We start from the raw sequence: 16,774 nt of genomic DNA, 5'->3' as shown, positions 1-16,774 counted from the left end.
TAAAATACTGGTGCAGTAATGCAAATCTGTTTCAAGTAAAAGGGTAATACCATAAACAAAAACATTAAACGTGCAATAATTCAATAATTGAAACCCAAAGCTCAGCACGTGTAGTATTATCTATACTTATGCACCAACTGTGCAAACATCAGCTAGACTTTATTACCTGAGAATTTAAAAAATCTAGCAGGAATTAGGTTTAGTATTTAGGGAGAGAGGACAAAAACAAATATCTGTTAACCACAGCACATATCATACCGTGTTTCACACATATTGTTCAACAGCCTGTATTTATCCATTTAAAGAATATTGGATTTATTTTTAATATGACCATGAGCCAGTGCAGATTCCAGTTTGTATTTCATAATAATGTGAAACTACTCTAATATTGGACTGTTTACAGGATGTCATTAGATATTTAAATGTTTATTCAATAGTAAATTATTGCAGATCTTATTAATTAATTTATCTCTCTTATTCCTCTTGTACTAATATTTTAGTCTTATGCATTTTAGTATTCTCACGATTTCCCGTCGCGAAAAGCGCTGGACCATGCAGCGCGCTCTGAAAACCAAAGCGCGAGCTCGTGGAGCGCGCTTCCGGGTTTGTCAGTGACATTGACTTTGTTTACTTGTGACGTGTGTTTTGTTATGGTTTATGTCCTGTCTCTGCCCCTGTATTATCATTGGTTGTTTCCCTTATGCGTCATCATTAGTCTCAGCTGTTTTGTATTCACCCTTGATTACGTTTGATATTTAAACCCCTCATGTGTATATGTTCAGTGCGAAGTATGGAGTGTTATCGCCATGCCAAGTCTTTGTTCATCGTTTCTCGTGGCATGGGTTTTGATCTCACGTCTAGTTTCTCGTTTTGGTTTTGCCTTGCCTAGTTTATGCCCATTTGCCGATCACCTGACCTTTTTCCTGTTTTTGGACCATTCTTTTAAATCACAATTTGGATTTGTTTGCCTGCTTCTCTTTAATAATGCTCTTATCTGCTTTTGCATCCGTCCTAACCTCCTGTACGTGACAAGTACACTCATGTATTAGTATTTTTCATTATGTTTTGTTTGTTCATTTATTTGCATAGTTGTAGTTCAAACTTTATTATCGTGGTAGATTAGATCGATCAGCTGATTCATATTAAGATGTGCCAAATGGAGCAATCAACTCATTAATATTTAATCATTTTCCCAAGCTATATGTGTTTTTATAATCTTTGTATGATGATTTGTCCATCCAGTATTCATTGGCATTCTTATTTATAATCTCCTTTTGGTAATAAACAATAAATAAAGACTTTATATTGCATACAAATATTTTGTGTGTTTGTTGGAGGGTGAAAACACTAAAACTTATCAAACGACTCCATCATCAGGTGTTAGTTTTGGACCTCAGGACTGCTGATGGCTGGATAATTACCACTGTGTCACCACTGTGCTGAGAGTGTTGCACTAGAAAAGAATCTCTGGTCATGTAAAGCATAGGCTCCTGATCACTGTGTCCTGTACATTTTAGTCTTTTCCTTGCTCTAACACACCCACTTCCACTCAGGAAGTGCTGTTAATTATCTGATTAATTGAATCTGGAAGCAGGGAAAACTCTAAAATGTGTAGTCAATTAGCAGGGGATACTTCCACCTGTGACGCAAGGCAGTAGTTCTTAAATGGCATTCATGAAGCATAAACAGAGGGGTCCATGATTTTTATTTTTGTATTTTTTTAGTTTCAGTGGTGAAGATCCATCCATCCATTTTCTATACCGCTTATCCTACACAGGGTCGTGGGAGTCTGGAGCCTATCCCAGAGAACTTGGGGCATAAAGGCGGGGGAGGGACACCCTTTATCACAGGGCACAATCACACACATTCACACACTATGGACAATTTGGAAATGCCAATCAGCCTACAACACGTCTTTGGACTGGGGGAGGAAACCCCTGAAGCACAGGGAGAACTTGCAAGTGCAGAACACAGGGTGGAGGTGGGAATCGAACCTCCAACCCTGAAGGTGTGAGGCAAACATGCTAACCATGGTGAAAAATTATAACCCACTATTATGGAAATTATTTTTTTTTTTAGTTCTTATAGTTATTAGCCATTTTGACTAGACTGTTGAATTAAATTGGTTTAGTTAATAAACAATTGTTAGTATTTATATAATGTCAACTTGGACCTTTTAGATGTTATAGAAAGTTCTGGAATAAAAAGCTCCATGCTTAAGCTGACAAATATTATTGTAAATAATGTTCAAAAAATAAATGCGTTTGAAATGTATTTTCAGTTAAAGGGGACCCTGTCTGCGAAAATGTGCGACTAATGTCCACGACGAATATCAAAAGAAGCGACTAAAAGCTTCGTTTTAGTACCGCACGTAGTACAATTGACTGTCCGGTAGGTGGCAGCAGCGTGTTAGCGTGTTACGGTGCCTCGCCTAGAGAACTGCGAAGGAGAAGCTCACGGGCCATGTGGAACAAGATGGCGTTGTCATCTCGTTTGTTTTTGTGCAATCGTTTTGGCCGAACCGCAGGCGCCCTCCTGCTCAATAATAAACAACCGACAGTCACGCTTCCCTGCAGATGTTATGTTGCCGTTAGCCACCGAAATCGTGAGTACAATAAATGTTGTCATGATTTGTAAACGAATAAGTACACGTAGAGGTCACTACTGAGCATTCCAGGCATCGGATCCTAAGCGATCACTTGGTAGTATTCATTTTTAATAAATACGTCTTTAATGCTCTTCGTTTTCTCTGCCGCCGATTTTTTTTTTTAACCAAAAGACGTCCTTGTGTGGATTTGTGTGGCCCATGTATTGGGTGACAGTGCATTTTGCCTGGTGTACACACCACACTTATTTGAAACTGTACGACAAATGTACCACAGGTTTAATTGATAAAGCCTGTGTGAAATGACTACAAACCTCAAATTGATTAATCTGTTATATCTGCATGGTAGACTTCATTTCCTCTGCCAGAGTGTCTAGTGTGAAGCTGAAATTGTCTGTCCTGTTTTATTTCTATTCACCTGTCAGAGTTGCAGTTCAAACTGGACGAGCGTACGGCCCACAGCAGTCTCGATCTCTTCAAGAAAGACACAGGAGTGATTTACCGAATGCTGGGCCTAGACCCAAGCCACGTCCAGGATTCCCCTCTGCGTTTTTGGGACTGGGCCGTCGTGTTTGCTGACAGCCATGTTACCTCTGGACGTCACTACTGGGAAGTCACGGTTAAAAAGTCACAGGAGTTTCGCATCGGCGTTGCAGAAGTTGCCATGTCTCGTGACGAGTGCATTGGCACAAACTCGTCCTCATGGGTCTTCTCCTACACGCACAGTAAGTGGTATGCCATGACTACCAACAAGCAGGTGCCTGTGTCACTGGTGGGGAAGCCAGATCGAGTGGGGCTGCTGGTAGACTTTGAGGCTGGCAAGCTCAGTTTAGTAGATCCCCAGATTGCAAAAGTGGTGCACTCGATAAAGACTCATTTCCCCTCACCAATCTGTCCAGCTTTTGCACTGTGGGATGGCGAAATACTCACACACTCTGGGTTGGAGGTGCCATCAGGTCTTAATTAGAGTACACACTCCTCCTCCAACCTTTTTTGGATCAACATAGCAATAAGCAATGTCTGTGTACCAAGTAAAATGCAGTACCTCATGTCCCTGGAATATTCAGAGTTAACTGAGAGTCTAAGCAGATCTCCAAATAAACCTTGTTGGGATAATAAATACTGATGAGCCATGGGACTGATTGTGCATATTAATGAAACATTATTTGGCACATTAATGCATGCATCGTGTATCAACATTTATATGCTGTTATACACTGGGTTCAGCAAAACTCTTACATCTTCTACTGATTCCTGAAGATAATGTATGGCAATGTACATACGTTCATATCTCTCTACTCATGCTATCTCTGTGTGCATTTTCATGATGTGTGCTCAATAAAAGAGACTGTGTGGCAGTGATCTTTATTTTATATTTCATTTGCTCTACTTTAAAATATATGTATTACATTAGACACTTAAGGTCTCATCGTTACTGTAATGAGTACAAACTTGTGTTTGGTCAATCAGAATTTGATTTGTATTTGATTTTTGAGCATACAGATGGTATAAAACCAGTTCCTTTCATGGCACTGACTATATATAATGGGTACAAACAATACAGAGCCCTTAGGAATTCACAACAGTAGTAAAAATGATGTCAAACAGCAACTTCTTAACTGATGCTTAATACCCTATATATAGTGATTTATTGTAATAAATAAGAGAATATGCATTTTTCAAATATAAATACAACCTTGCTGTATTATTATTATATATATACACAAAAATATGCACATATTTACAAACATGTACAACACCTGAGTGCTTTGAAAGCACATACCATATCTGTAAAGCGTTCATCTATTTTAAATAAGTGAAACTGTCATATTATGGATTTATGGCAGAAGTTTTACTCTAATTTATGAAAGGTTTTAAGATTAAACCTTGTTAGAGCAAGTGCTACAATGTTGTCATTTAAATGAAGCTATTATTCACTGAATATTTACAGGAGCATGCAAGTTTTTTCTGACATCTGATTTAAAATGTGCCTGTGTTTTGGTAAATAATTATAGTTCCAAAGACATCAGGGGCACTGTACTATTTACTTCCATCACACCTAAGTCATGTTATAAAAATTTCCTGGTGTCTTATTACATTACTCAGGTTTGTTTTCTGTTGGCATAGGGGAAAAGACTAAGGATTACACACAAGCCTTATGGATGCAGCCTAATACTTTGATTAATAGCTGTGTTCATCTGCATGGTATGATCTAATATGAGAACTCAGCATGAGACTAATCAGTACATCAGTATCAACAGCACACCTGGTCTATGACCTTTCATCTACATGGCAGACTCCTAATGTATCATCTTACTATATTTCTCTCAGGAATGCATTTTCATTCAAATGCTGGTGTCATCTATCTCACACAAGCTTCTCCAGAGTCTCCATGTTCCCCAGATCGTCTGCATCCAGTTCTGCCTCACCATGGGCTTGTGTGATGATCTCCTCAGGCATCAGGGTGTGGGAGTAAATGCGCTGATACTCCTTTAACGCCTCAACTACACTGTGCTGTCCAAACTCCATAGCATCATCCAGGGGTGTGTTTCCCCACCTGAGCAACAGGCACATAGAGGAGTGGTCATTTTTATTATTACCATAAATGTGAATTTAAGATCAGAGCAAAGTGAGGTAGGAAATCTTCACCTGTCTTTAACATGAGGATTCACTTTGCATGTCCCTGTTAAGAACTTCACAGCTTCCACATGACCTAAAATACAAGCAGTCACTGAATGCAGCATTATCCATAAAAATCACAGAATGAGTGTGAAAGTTGTTTACCTTCTGCGGCAGCCAAATGCAGAGCCGAGCGAGAATCATAATCCCTTAACTCCATATCCACTGCTGACAAAGCAAACCTGTGAACATTACATGATAATCATTGACAATAGTAACATAAGCAAACAGTTTTATCAAACAAAGAGATTATACAAATTCTTGAAAGTGTTTTCAACCTATCCTTTATCCACCACATCTGTAGTGTAGGTGTGATTACCACAGACACGTACATTGTATTAAGTCATGAACAGAATACCTGTTTAGTTAAAACTCAGTTATAATGGAAGTCTAAGGGCAGTAGTTGTTACAGCAGTCAATGGACATTTATGTGAACCATGTATTTTTATGGGATGTTTTCATGGATTGTTTGACAAAGATATTTGTAAATTAATTCAGTTCAATGAAATTTTATTTGTAGAGCATTTGTAACAATGGACATTGTCACAAAGCAACTTTACAGAGATATATAAATTCCTGATATATATTTTAAATGTATAAATTTATCCCTAATGAACAAGCCAGAGGTGACAGTGGCAAGGAAAAACTCACTGAAACGATATGAGGAAGAAACCTTGAGAGGAACCAGACTCAAAAGGGAACCCATCCTCATCTGGGTGACAACAAATAGTGCAATTATACATAATTCCCTGCTTTAACTGTGTACTACATGGTCAAAAAGTACAATTCATATGAAATCCAGGAAATTCATTATAGTTTTCACATGATGTCCTATCCTTTTAGAGATAGGACCGTTTATTCAGGGGCCCACACCTGTAGGAATGTGTAAGTATTGCACCATTTAAAAAAAAAAAAATCTACATGGTTTGAAAAACTTTGGTCCTAAAAGCTTTATTGAATTTGTAGTATAGAATTGCATATTTTAAAGTTATTGACAAAACTCAGCAGTTTCAACTAGAATATTATACATGACTTTTTAGTGAAAGAGTGTTTTTTTTTCTCAGTATCAAAAAGACCATGGTATTTGCATGGAAATCAAGATTAAGTTGACTAAACCCTGGAGTATTCCTCTAAGCCTAAACGTTTTTAGTGGCAAATTGCTCAGTACCACGGCAATCCAGAAATAGTCTTAATCTAGTGTAAAGAAACCAGCTCATTAAGTTTAGTATTCGAAAATTTCCAGCACAGGAAAATTATTTTTTACCTTCTGAGTGCTGAGACATCTCCACTGTAAGCTGCAATCATCAGCTCAATTACAGCCTTGTTCTGTAAAAAACATACAGTACATACTTAATCTAATTCATTCATTCCAGAGTCTATCCCAGAAACAATGGGAATGAAGCCTGGATTGGACGCTCATCAATTGCAGAGCATATTCAAACTATTCTAGATAATAAAGTATAGTTCCATAGGGTGTTTTAAAGCTCATATTTGAGACTGTGACAGCTGGTTACTTTTAATGTGAATGCTGGCAGTGTCGTTTGATTTGATGCTATGTGAAACTGCTTTAGTAGTGAACGTAATTGGTATCTATGAGATACTGCTCTGAGTCTCACCCTATCATGGCCAGAATGTCTGCGAGGATCCAGTTTCTTGGCGAAGTGTCTCAGGTTGTCATAATTATGGAAGTTAAAGAGAGAAACCAGCTCCTGAGAAAGACCACCACAAACACAGTATGTAGTTATAACGTTAGTGTTAGTCAGTAGTGTCAGTGGGGTGTGTGTAAGAATATGTGTGTACCTGACAGAAGTGCACGCCTCGTACACTGTTACCCACACGATCAATCGGTGGGGACCAGCACATCACTCCCATAATATTAGGAACTACCAAAAGCATGGCACCAGACACTCCTGACTTAGCTGGCAAGCCCACCTTGTGGAGAGAAATATCAAAACATTAACAAAAAGGTCTTTCAGAAGAAATCCACAAGGTAAACATTTCACATTTAGATCATGTTTGTGCATATGTGGAAGACTCACATGGAAAGCAAACTGGCCAGAGAAGTCGTTCATGCCACAGGAGTGCATGAGACAGAGAGTGTTTCTCACAGCCTCTCCACTCAACACATGCTCGCCTGTGATTGGACAGATTCCTCCATTAGCTAGAGTGGCGGCCATGACACTCCCTGACTCGCAGTTAGCCTCGATGGAACACAGCTGGAAGGAGACAGAAGAGCAGACATAAATAATTTCGAAAAAAAGAAACAGTTAAAAGAATCTTTCTTCATTGTGCTTTTATGTCCTTCATATAAAAATGTTTCATTACCTGAAAGTAGAAATCAAGAGCTGATACCATGTCTGAACTATTAGGGAAACACTACAGAGCACAGACAAATTAAAGTCAGTGGGTTCAAAATTGGGATATATTCAAAGCTATTAAAGGAATATTCCTACATTTTTTAACTCAATCTCTAGCCACCACATTAGTAGAGTATGTACGATTACCATCAACAAGAATTTTAAGACTTTTCCTTGCACTGACAATAAACAGAAAACCTTTGTTGTGACATTCATTAAATGAAAAGTCGTACTGTAGGACTCTACTGTTCTCCCTCATGGGTCCTCTTGGGTTTCCTCCAGGTTCTCCACCTTCCTCTCACCTCCCCAAAAATATGCATGAAGGTGAATTGGCTACACTAAAATTGCCGCTAGGTGTGAGAGTGTGTGAATGTGTGTGTGCGTTGTGCCCTGAGATGGACTGTTCTCCCATTCAGGGTGTATTCCAGAGTTCGTGGTATAGGCTCTGGATCCACCGCGACCTCGACTAGTATAAAGCGATTCCTTATGATGAATGAATGATTGTATTGTTCAAGTGTTGGAAAGCTGGATAAAAGTACAAACAAACAGCTTTGGCAAGACATACTCACATGTCTGTCTTATACTAAAACCTTCATTGTATTTCCAACTAGTCGACTAAGTAGTGTTGAATTTGAGTCAACAATTCAAATTTTTTGAACTGTGTTGAATTATTATTCATGGTAATTGTACATAAGTTAAAGATCGTGGTGGATAAAGATTAGGTTAGAAAAAAACACTTGAGTATTTCTATAAATATAAGAAACATACTAACTTTTTTCTCCTTCAGATAATAACCGATTGCAAAGTTTCTATCACCCGTCTCTTTTTCTGACTGAAAGCTATGGATAAAAAGTTATTATAATGAACTGAATGTTCATGAAAACACATTTGTGTGCATTGCTACAAATACAATGCATGCCCATCACTAATGAAGCAGGAAAGTGTTAGAACCCTAATAAGGCGACTTACGTGGCATTACTGAAACCCACATATTCGCCACCTGCCATTCTCTTCATATAGTCCATCATCTGTGGGATAGATGATGATAAATAATCAGTGATAATTGTCTAGTACATTGAATAGTAAATTGCCTTAACATTTTTTTTGACTATTTGACTTACATAATCAAATTTCTCGGCCTTCTTGAAACCAGGCTGAAGAGAAAGCCAGAGAGTAAAAACGTTGTCATTTGTGTACAATAACACAATGAAATTAGTTAATAATAAGAATATAAATAATGAAGAAATAATACAGTTATTAGGAATAAATGTGCATGATACAATTGTACGTGCAAGTTACTGCATAAAGACAGCCTAGGTTAATAATGCAAATAAAACTGTAATGGCACTATAGTCAGTTGTGTAATATGGTGTCTTCAAAAAAATAAAACAGTAGAAGGGCGGCTTTTCAACTGACAGTGACCGCCAGCAGTTCTCTACCTTCCTGTAAAGCGGTAGGGTATGTTAATGTGCAGAGCTGCAGTATGTAGTATGTGCTACTATCACTGGGAGGTTGGTGGGATTAAAGGTTTGTGCATGTGGATATTTGGTTAGCTCGTTAATCACAATTACATGGGATTGCTTGTGAAATTAGAAAAATTCTATTTTAGACGGACAAATTGTTAGGCAGCAGGTGTATATCTGTGGGATGTAGTGTTGTGTTCTAACTCCAATGTTTTTAGCCAGTCATATTCTTAAAATACAGTGTAGTATTTTGACACAGGGTGGCAGTGTGCACACAGATTACTAGGCTGAAGGAGGTCTTTGAAGAAACACTATCACCATTACCATTACTCATCATAAATCACCGTTCTAGTCTTGACAGCTAACTGTCAGAGCTTTTTAATGCTTTTCTGGCTATCAGCTGAGACAGTACGGGACACTCTCTCTGTGTGTCAGCTGTTGCAACACACCACTTTGCTGATCTGTTTTTCCTCTTTATAGTTAGGCCATAAAAACCGAGGTTAAAACTCAGTCTTCCACAAAGTGCAGCAGGGGATGACATGCACTGTAGGGAAAGGTTAGAACAGTGTAGCCTGACTGAGGAATGTCTCTGCCTTAAAAATATACCCACGTGTCTGTTGCAGTTCTCTCTCAAAAGCCTTTTTAGGCAGCTCATTTTGGACATCTCAAACTAACTTTCTCACTCGTATTGTCTTATAGGATCAGAGTAGTGGAATGTTACATGTGAAATTGTCACTCTTTCTTTCATCATCAATCCAATTCATCCTTCTTAACAGCTGATCTACGACGCTCCCTCTCTGACACACCTCTTACTAACCCCCAGTAACTAACACTTATTATAGCATTGGGTGAGCCAATCTCCTGCTCACCCACACCTCATCAGCTGTTCGATAAGAGACTGTAAACAAGGAGAGGACGAAAACCCGTCCTCACCAGTAAACTATGTCAATGGATTGTTGGTCATTAATGGTCACTTTTGTGCTGCAGCTGGAGTCAAATGCACACTGCTGATGTATGTTGTAAATATGTTATAGATATTATGAATAGGAATGTTCATACCTTTAGAAGAGAGCTGATCACTATGGCCCCTGCATTAACCATCGGGTTATGAGGTTTTTCTGTGAATAAATAAATAAATAAATAAATAAATAAATAAATAAATAAATAAAACCACAGACACACAATTTAGAACAACTGACATATGAGGTAGAGCATGTCACTTGAGGTGTGTTTTGAGTTAATCCTGGTTTAATAATGCTCTCCATCCTTCCATTTTCTATACTTCTTATCCTACACAGGGTTGCCTGGAGCCTATCCCAGGGAACTCGGCGCACAAGGCACAGGGGACACCCTGGATGGGGTGCCAACCCATCGTAGGGCACAATCAGCCTACATCAGCCAATCAGCCTACAATGCATGTTTTTGGACTTGGGGAGGAAACCGGAGTACCCAGAGGAAACCCCTGAAGCATGGCGAGAGCGTGCAACTCCGCACACACAGGGTGGAGGCGGGATTTGAAGTCAAACGTGCTAACCTCTAAGCCACTGTGCCCCCCTTAATAATACTAGTGATATGAATATGAATAATTAATAGTAATAGTGCCTGTAAAATGGGACACTGATACACTGGTGATTAAGATTCTGAGCTTGTGATTGGTAGGGTATGACTTAAGACTTCCAGACAGTCACTGTTGGGCCTTTAAAAGCTTCTGGAAAATTAATTAATTATAAATGCTGTACTAATGTGCATTAATATGTACTATACTACCATTACAATTTACCATTACATTTAAACTGTATAAACTTTTCTAAATATTTCTCAATAATTACTTTGATTTTCATGTATAGTAACATGTTTTATGTTAATATTTAAAGGTTTTACAATATTCAAAGAATGTATAATGTAAATCAATATCAGTTATGAAAACAATGGGCCAAAATTTCCTTTGTCATACAGTATAATGACAATATTTAATTTTAAAACAGAACAATATATTTTTATTGCTCCAAAAAATTAAAATTGATAAATGGCATACAAATTTAAATAGTAAATTAATTAAAGAATGTTTAAAAAGGTTGCTTTAAAACATTAAAATATCTATATTTTGCTGTTATAATAAAATCTCCTATCATTCCCAGTTAACAGTGATATGTCTGTACATTATTCAGGTGGTATAATTACAATGTATGCCTTAAATTATTTTTTGACTCTTATATGTTATATTTTAATGATCAAATGATTTTGAATTCCTGTTCATGTTAATCAAATGAAGTATTTTTGACATCATTCTTTAACATATAGGATATTTAAATGACAATATACAGTATAATTTGCTAGATTATTTGAAACATTATAATGTTTACTATAAAACAATTAAAGTATTTCACATTTTTATTTGATTGACTGACTGAGTGATTGATTCTGTTTTGAAAATCTCATTCATCTTTGAACTTTTAGTGTACACAGGTAAAACAGGTAAAAAGGTCAACATGGATATAATTCATTCTCACCATCATCATTTAGACTTAATTTGTTAAATTTGACACCACTGGGTTCTTTTCCCACATATGTATGCACATGCTCAGTCCCAAAATCATGGACAGCCAGAGCGTACTCAAGTGGCATTATGCATGACTGCAAACAGAATGGTTGCCTTGTGTCCCCTACAGAATGCCTGAATAGAGAGAGAGAGAGAGAGAGAGAGAGAGAGAGAGAGAGAGAATGAAAATAAACAACAGACACAGAAACAGATCTGTGGAAAGCAATTTAAATATTTTCTCACCTCTGACCATCGACAGTGCACAAAGCCACACCCCAGAGATCAGGGCTAAATTTAGCAAGTTGAGGAATGTAGTTGGCTACCTGTACATACACACACAGCCATGACAAGGTTATTGATGTACTGTAAGTACTGGAGAAGAACAAGTAAATAATTGTGCATGTGTGTAGAACTCACTTGGCCTCCTTGCTCAGCTTGTTCATTATAGTACAGTTGGTTAATATTGGATGCAAATGTCATGAAATCTGGGATGATGAACTTCTTCTGGAAGGCTTGAGTGAGCAAGACAATATTACTGCCAGCACATCTACAACAAAATACATAAATAAATGCTGAAATTCCGACGACACAGACAAACTAACAGGACTTGTTGTGACTAAAATGTATCACATAAACAATTATATTTATTAACAATTTAAAATCTTCAAAAAGTTAATTATTCATTTATTCATCTTAAAGCATATTATCAGTGACCTTTATGAATCACTTAGTAACTAAAGTGAAAGTAATACAGAAACATATGTATTGGAGTTTAAGGGGTTAAGAAAAACATTAAGGAGAGCTGATGGCAAAATATAATAGTCCATGTGATAGTCAATGCTTACTGTAAATCATTAGAGAAAGGACATGTGGGTTAAAGGAATAGAACAAGTATCTTGTTATAGCTTAACATAGCTCAGATATCGCCCACATTAAGCACGCACACACAGCAGGTGACTCTCTGTTGTACTGCTACATGTTTACTCACCAAGTCAGATGATGTTTATATTTATGTGTGTTAGAGTATGTATGTGCCTGTGTGTTTTCATCGGTGTGTAATACTTAAGAGAGTATATCTGTAATAATTAACAGTGTGGTATTAAACTACAGATCTTGTGAATTTGGTTAAATATTTCCTTTTATATGCTTACTAAAACATATAGACACTTACTTGTACACAGTGTACTGCTCTCATGCTGCATATTGTGCATGCTCAAAATACACTGTTAATTAAAGACCTTGTTTATCGCGTGTTTGTCTAGATGTAAATCTCAGGAAATGAAAGCTGAAATTCTGGTCTATCATCTCATATTCCTCTTCTGATCTCAAACCAAAATGTCTTCAGTGTATAGCAAAAACAATCGAATTGGCCTTGCAGTTCCACGACTTTTGGAGGGGAGTGCCTAATAAATTAGCCATCATTATAGAAAGGTTAACATTTGAATAAGCACATCACTGTGATTTGCCTTACAGCCAGAACTACTGTCAGAGCTGCTGTCGTACAAAACGAATCAACACCTTCTGACAAAACAGATTCAAGAATTCAGCAGTTATGTGGTACAATGTGTTCTAATACCACAGTCTTGCAACCAGTAAACATTTCCCCCCAATTTCTTTTTACACCATGTTGTAGCATAATCCTTCTTGGGGTGTGTCAAAAGTAAAAAAAAAATAGCCCCAATATGTGTGAGCAGACATAACAGATTATTTCATTAATAGTACATGCTCTAATAAACCTCAAGTATCATCATCATCATCATCATCAGGTACTAGTGGACCACTACTGAAGTCCCTGCTGATGGGCTATATATACCTATAACAGGTTAAAAAATGTCAGTTTTCTTTTCATGCTATGCTGGTTTTGATGATTGACTGCAATGCAAAAAAATCCCTCAAAATTCCACATGATCTAGCTACAGTCCTATATGCGCACACACACACACACACACACACACACACACACACACACGCACACACACACACACACACACACACACACACACACACACACACACACACACTTACTTCCTGAAGAGCTGTTGGTCCATCATTGCTGTCCCAGCAGACTCATGTAGTGCATGATGGAGCTGCTGCATGCAGTTCCTCAAACGAGGGTCAGAAGTCAATAATCCTGTGCTCTCCAATTCCTGAGCAACACAACCACACAAAACCCACTCCTCATAAATAACAATTGTACATGCAGAATAGAGAATCCAGTTATCACTTATATATCGGTTACTGACAGTTGTATGATAGCTTGGCTTTCTGGCTTTTACTTATTGTATGATAAAAAGTAAAAAAATAAATAAATAAAAAATTGAAAAAATGGTTGTGCGTATACATGTATACAAGCCTCTTGTGGATTAAAGTGCACTACTGTTCACTCATAATGTCATTTGGGTTCTTTAGTAATCAATTATTGTTAGTGTTTAGCTAATTGAGTACATTCAGAAATTCAGAACGATGCTGTTAGTAAATGTATCACTTTAATACATCAATGAGTAAAGAACAGTTGAAAATGAGTCAGTAAAAAGATGAAGAAAATTTGTCTGTTAAAGGATATTCACACACACGTACATGTGCACACACTCACACACAGTGTCCTAAATATAAACCTAATTACTGCCTCACACAGACAAACAAAAATTACAATCTCCAAAAGCTGCAACTTCCAACATCCTACAGGAAAGAGGTTATAGAATTTGTTGGTGATGAATCTGAAATTCCTAGCAGCATGTGATAGGGCTTGTGATAGGACTACCTAAATTTATAAATCACTTTAGATACAAGTGTCAATATCAGTGGCATCATGTTTCTCTGTCATGGCTGGATAATCTTGAAACATGAAAGGAGGGGGGAAAAAAGTACTCTTCTTAATTATTCCTAAGAGCACCCTGATACACAAATACTATTACTGTTACACATGCAAAACCCGGTAATGTTGTCTGTAACCATTTATTTGTTTTTATAATTAACTTGAAAATTGCTTTTGGAAATTTCCTCATGAATTATATAAAATATTTTAATGTACTGTCTCAATATTTTACATAAATTTACATGTGTGTGCATGTGTGTTTGCATGCTTATATGTGCGAACAGTGTGTTCTGTGAACTTTAACCTTGCTACTCATTTGGTTCTAGTACTTGCAGTAAAACCAAATGTGAGTCATCATTTCTTGCAATCTCACTACAAATACTAGTGTCACTTACACTGATGAAGCGTCCCACTGAGATTTTCTCCTCTCCTTGAGTAATCGTGTAAAACAGGAGGTCCTCCAGGCCAGACCCTGCACCCTTACTAACACAACCAAATCACAACAATTGTGAAAAACAACAACCCATTATGTGACATTGTTCAGGCTATCCCTATCAGATCTGGTTATCTTTACAATAACAGTAGGGATTACTGTAAAAGTATGGATTGAAATGCAAAAGAATATTATAATATTTAGATTTTTTTTTCTCCAGAAATTTCACTTACACATTAGTGCAAATGTTTGCCCATGTCTAAATGACTTACAACAGGCACGTCTAGAAGAATGGGCAAAGACGTGCCAAGCAGTCTGACACAAATACAACATATATGTTAGGAAGAATGCGTGGTGTAAATATTACAACTCCAAAAGCTGTTCAGAGTATATGTAAAGTGGGCGGATACAGTACAATGTATTAGAGATTATTTATATCACACTCAGGAAGGGACATTCAGAAGTAACATATCTTTTTGACCACTGTCAATATTTATCAATAGTTGACCTTTTTATTGATTTATTTTAAATTAATTGTGATCAAAAATGAACATCTGGGAAACCTGACACTCTAAAGGTCTTGTTGCTATAAAAATCGATTTTGCACTCAAACGTACTTCATGATTAACTTAACTACCTGCATGACCCCAGGTTAACCACTTAGCATCACACATTAGTCTACAAAACTACATGAATAAGAAATCTAAGTGCACTACATCTCCCAGGTCTACCACAATACCAGCATACGGCATGTAGGGCTGTACTCCACGATGGATTTATAGTGGCCTACTGACGCAGCCTATATTACCTGTCCGTCTCTGTCTCCGAGTCCAGCATCACGTGCTGATGACGTGGATGTTGCAGGAGTGCTGCGCTCGTGCGCATCAGCCTGATCAGACTGCTTCGGAACAAATGTCCATTTCCATTGTCTAATTTCCCCGCTTGTCTAATGACCGAAACACCAGCGCTGATTGCTCCTAAATGCTTTAGACAGAGCATAGTCTGAGGAAGTCGGCGAACAACAAGGAGATCCCACTACTATAAATATAACTTGTCTCTCTACAGGTTGCTTCTTTTTTTTCTAGCAGGTTCCACGCACTGAGCAGTCATGCAATGTTGTCAGCTGTAAGCTACAGTTCCGGAGTTGATCTAGTCGCATGTGAACTCATACTATAAGTGGAGCTGAAAATACTGAGGGAGGAGGTGGCAGAGCCAGTGTTGCTGGGCCAATGACTAACAGCGTGGAGACCTGATCTAATCCCAAACTTGGCAATGGTGATGATTCACTCTCTCTTGGAAAGATATCAGCGAGGTGTTGCATTGAGGTTGTAGGACAAATGCTGTAACAGAGACCAGTGAACTAAGGACGTATTAACCCAAATTACATAACACTTAAATCATATCAGCATAATAATAGTAATTTCATTGAATATTAATTTATTAAGTTACTTACCTAGTGAGAGTAGATATTATTGACAACAGGTGGGTAAATTACCTTATTAAATTCAATCTTAATTCAAATGGTTTATAATTGTAAAACACAACCGGTTGTATTACTACATGATTAAATGTTGGTTATTTTACATACTGTGAATAGTTACCCTCACTATCACAGGAAATAAACTAGGATGTTTTAGCTCTAGATATACTCTTGCTATATTCTTTCTGCCATATTGAAATGAAATACACAGAATTTACACTCTCAGAAATTAAGGCATCAGAGTGTTTTCCTTGTCACTGGGTTGGTAGGCTGCCTCATTTGTACCTTTAGTATGTATTTTTTTATTTAGGAAGGTGCATGTGGTGCACCTTTAATCCCTCTCAGTGTAAGGCTTTGAAGGTACATCAGTGATCCTTAATGTCCTATTATATGGCTTAAGTTA

The 16,774-nt window shown here is 37.5% G+C and overlaps 2 protein-coding genes across 3 annotated transcripts; one reads left to right on the top strand and one right to left on the bottom strand.

Annotated features, from left to right (window-relative positions):
• The first annotated feature begins 1,415 nt into the window (after nucleotides 1–1,415).
• Nucleotides 1,416–4,946, top strand: spryd4 (SPRY domain containing 4). Its single transcript, XM_053625261.1, has 2 exons — nucleotides 1,416–2,605; nucleotides 3,031–4,946. The coding sequence occupies exons 1-2, from the start codon at nucleotides 2,464–2,466 to the stop codon at nucleotides 3,570–3,572; spliced, it is 684 nt and encodes a 227-aa protein (XP_053481236.1). The 5' UTR covers nucleotides 1,416–2,463; the 3' UTR covers nucleotides 3,573–4,946.
• Nucleotides 4,236–16,145, bottom strand: gls2a (glutaminase 2a (liver, mitochondrial)). Of its 2 annotated transcripts, XM_053625257.1 has the most exons (18): nucleotides 15,700–16,145; nucleotides 14,854–14,941; nucleotides 13,669–13,790; nucleotides 12,061–12,190; nucleotides 11,887–11,966; nucleotides 11,615–11,778; nucleotides 10,164–10,222; nucleotides 8,763–8,795; nucleotides 8,611–8,669; nucleotides 8,414–8,480; nucleotides 7,610–7,660; nucleotides 7,324–7,500; nucleotides 7,085–7,216; nucleotides 6,901–6,993; nucleotides 6,549–6,610; nucleotides 5,390–5,466; nucleotides 5,255–5,318; nucleotides 4,236–5,162 (listed from the first exon to the last, which is right to left on the bottom strand). In XM_053625257.1, exons 1-18 carry the CDS (start codon nucleotides 15,888–15,890, stop codon nucleotides 4,973–4,975), a joined length of 1,839 nt encoding a protein of 612 aa, XP_053481232.1. In that variant the 5' UTR covers nucleotides 15,891–16,145; the 3' UTR covers nucleotides 4,236–4,972. The 2 variants fall into 2 exon arrangements, 1 of the variants encoding a protein (XP_053481232.1); XR_008385982.1 differs by lacking the exons at nucleotides 4,236–5,162; nucleotides 5,255–5,318 and adding an exon at nucleotides 5,936–5,996 and having other exon boundaries at nucleotides 5,386–5,466.
• Between the last annotated feature and the right edge of the window lie 629 nt (nucleotides 16,146–16,774).

Source organism: Ictalurus furcatus, chromosome 5, assembly GCF_023375685.1.
Source record: "Ictalurus furcatus strain D&B chromosome 5, Billie_1.0, whole genome shotgun sequence".
In the NCBI taxonomy this organism is placed as follows: domain Eukaryota; kingdom Metazoa; phylum Chordata; class Actinopteri; order Siluriformes; family Ictaluridae; genus Ictalurus; species Ictalurus furcatus.
Note: the sequence above shows the minus strand (reverse complement) of the source record. Positions and strands in the feature narration are given on the sequence as shown.

Coding starts and splice junctions, on each gene's coding strand:
- spryd4 (XM_053625261.1), top strand. CDS start 2,464: ATGTGGAACAAGATGGCGTTGTCATCTCGTTTGTTTTTGTGCAATCGT. Junction 2,606..3,030: donor TGCCGTTAGCCACCGAAATC/GTGAGTACAATA, acceptor TTCACCTGTCAG/AGTTGCAGTTCAAACTGGAC.
- gls2a (XM_053625257.1), bottom strand. CDS start 15,890: ATGCTCTGTCTAAAGCATTTAGGAGCAATCAGCGCTGGTGTTTCGGTC. Junction 8,670..8,762: donor AGGCCGAGAAATTTGATTAT/GTAAGTCAAATA, acceptor TCTATCCCACAG/ATGATGGACTATATGAAGAG. Junction 8,481..8,610: donor GTGGGTTTCAGTAATGCCAC/GTAAGTCGCCTT, acceptor TTTTATCCATAG/CTTTCAGTCAGAAAAAGAGA.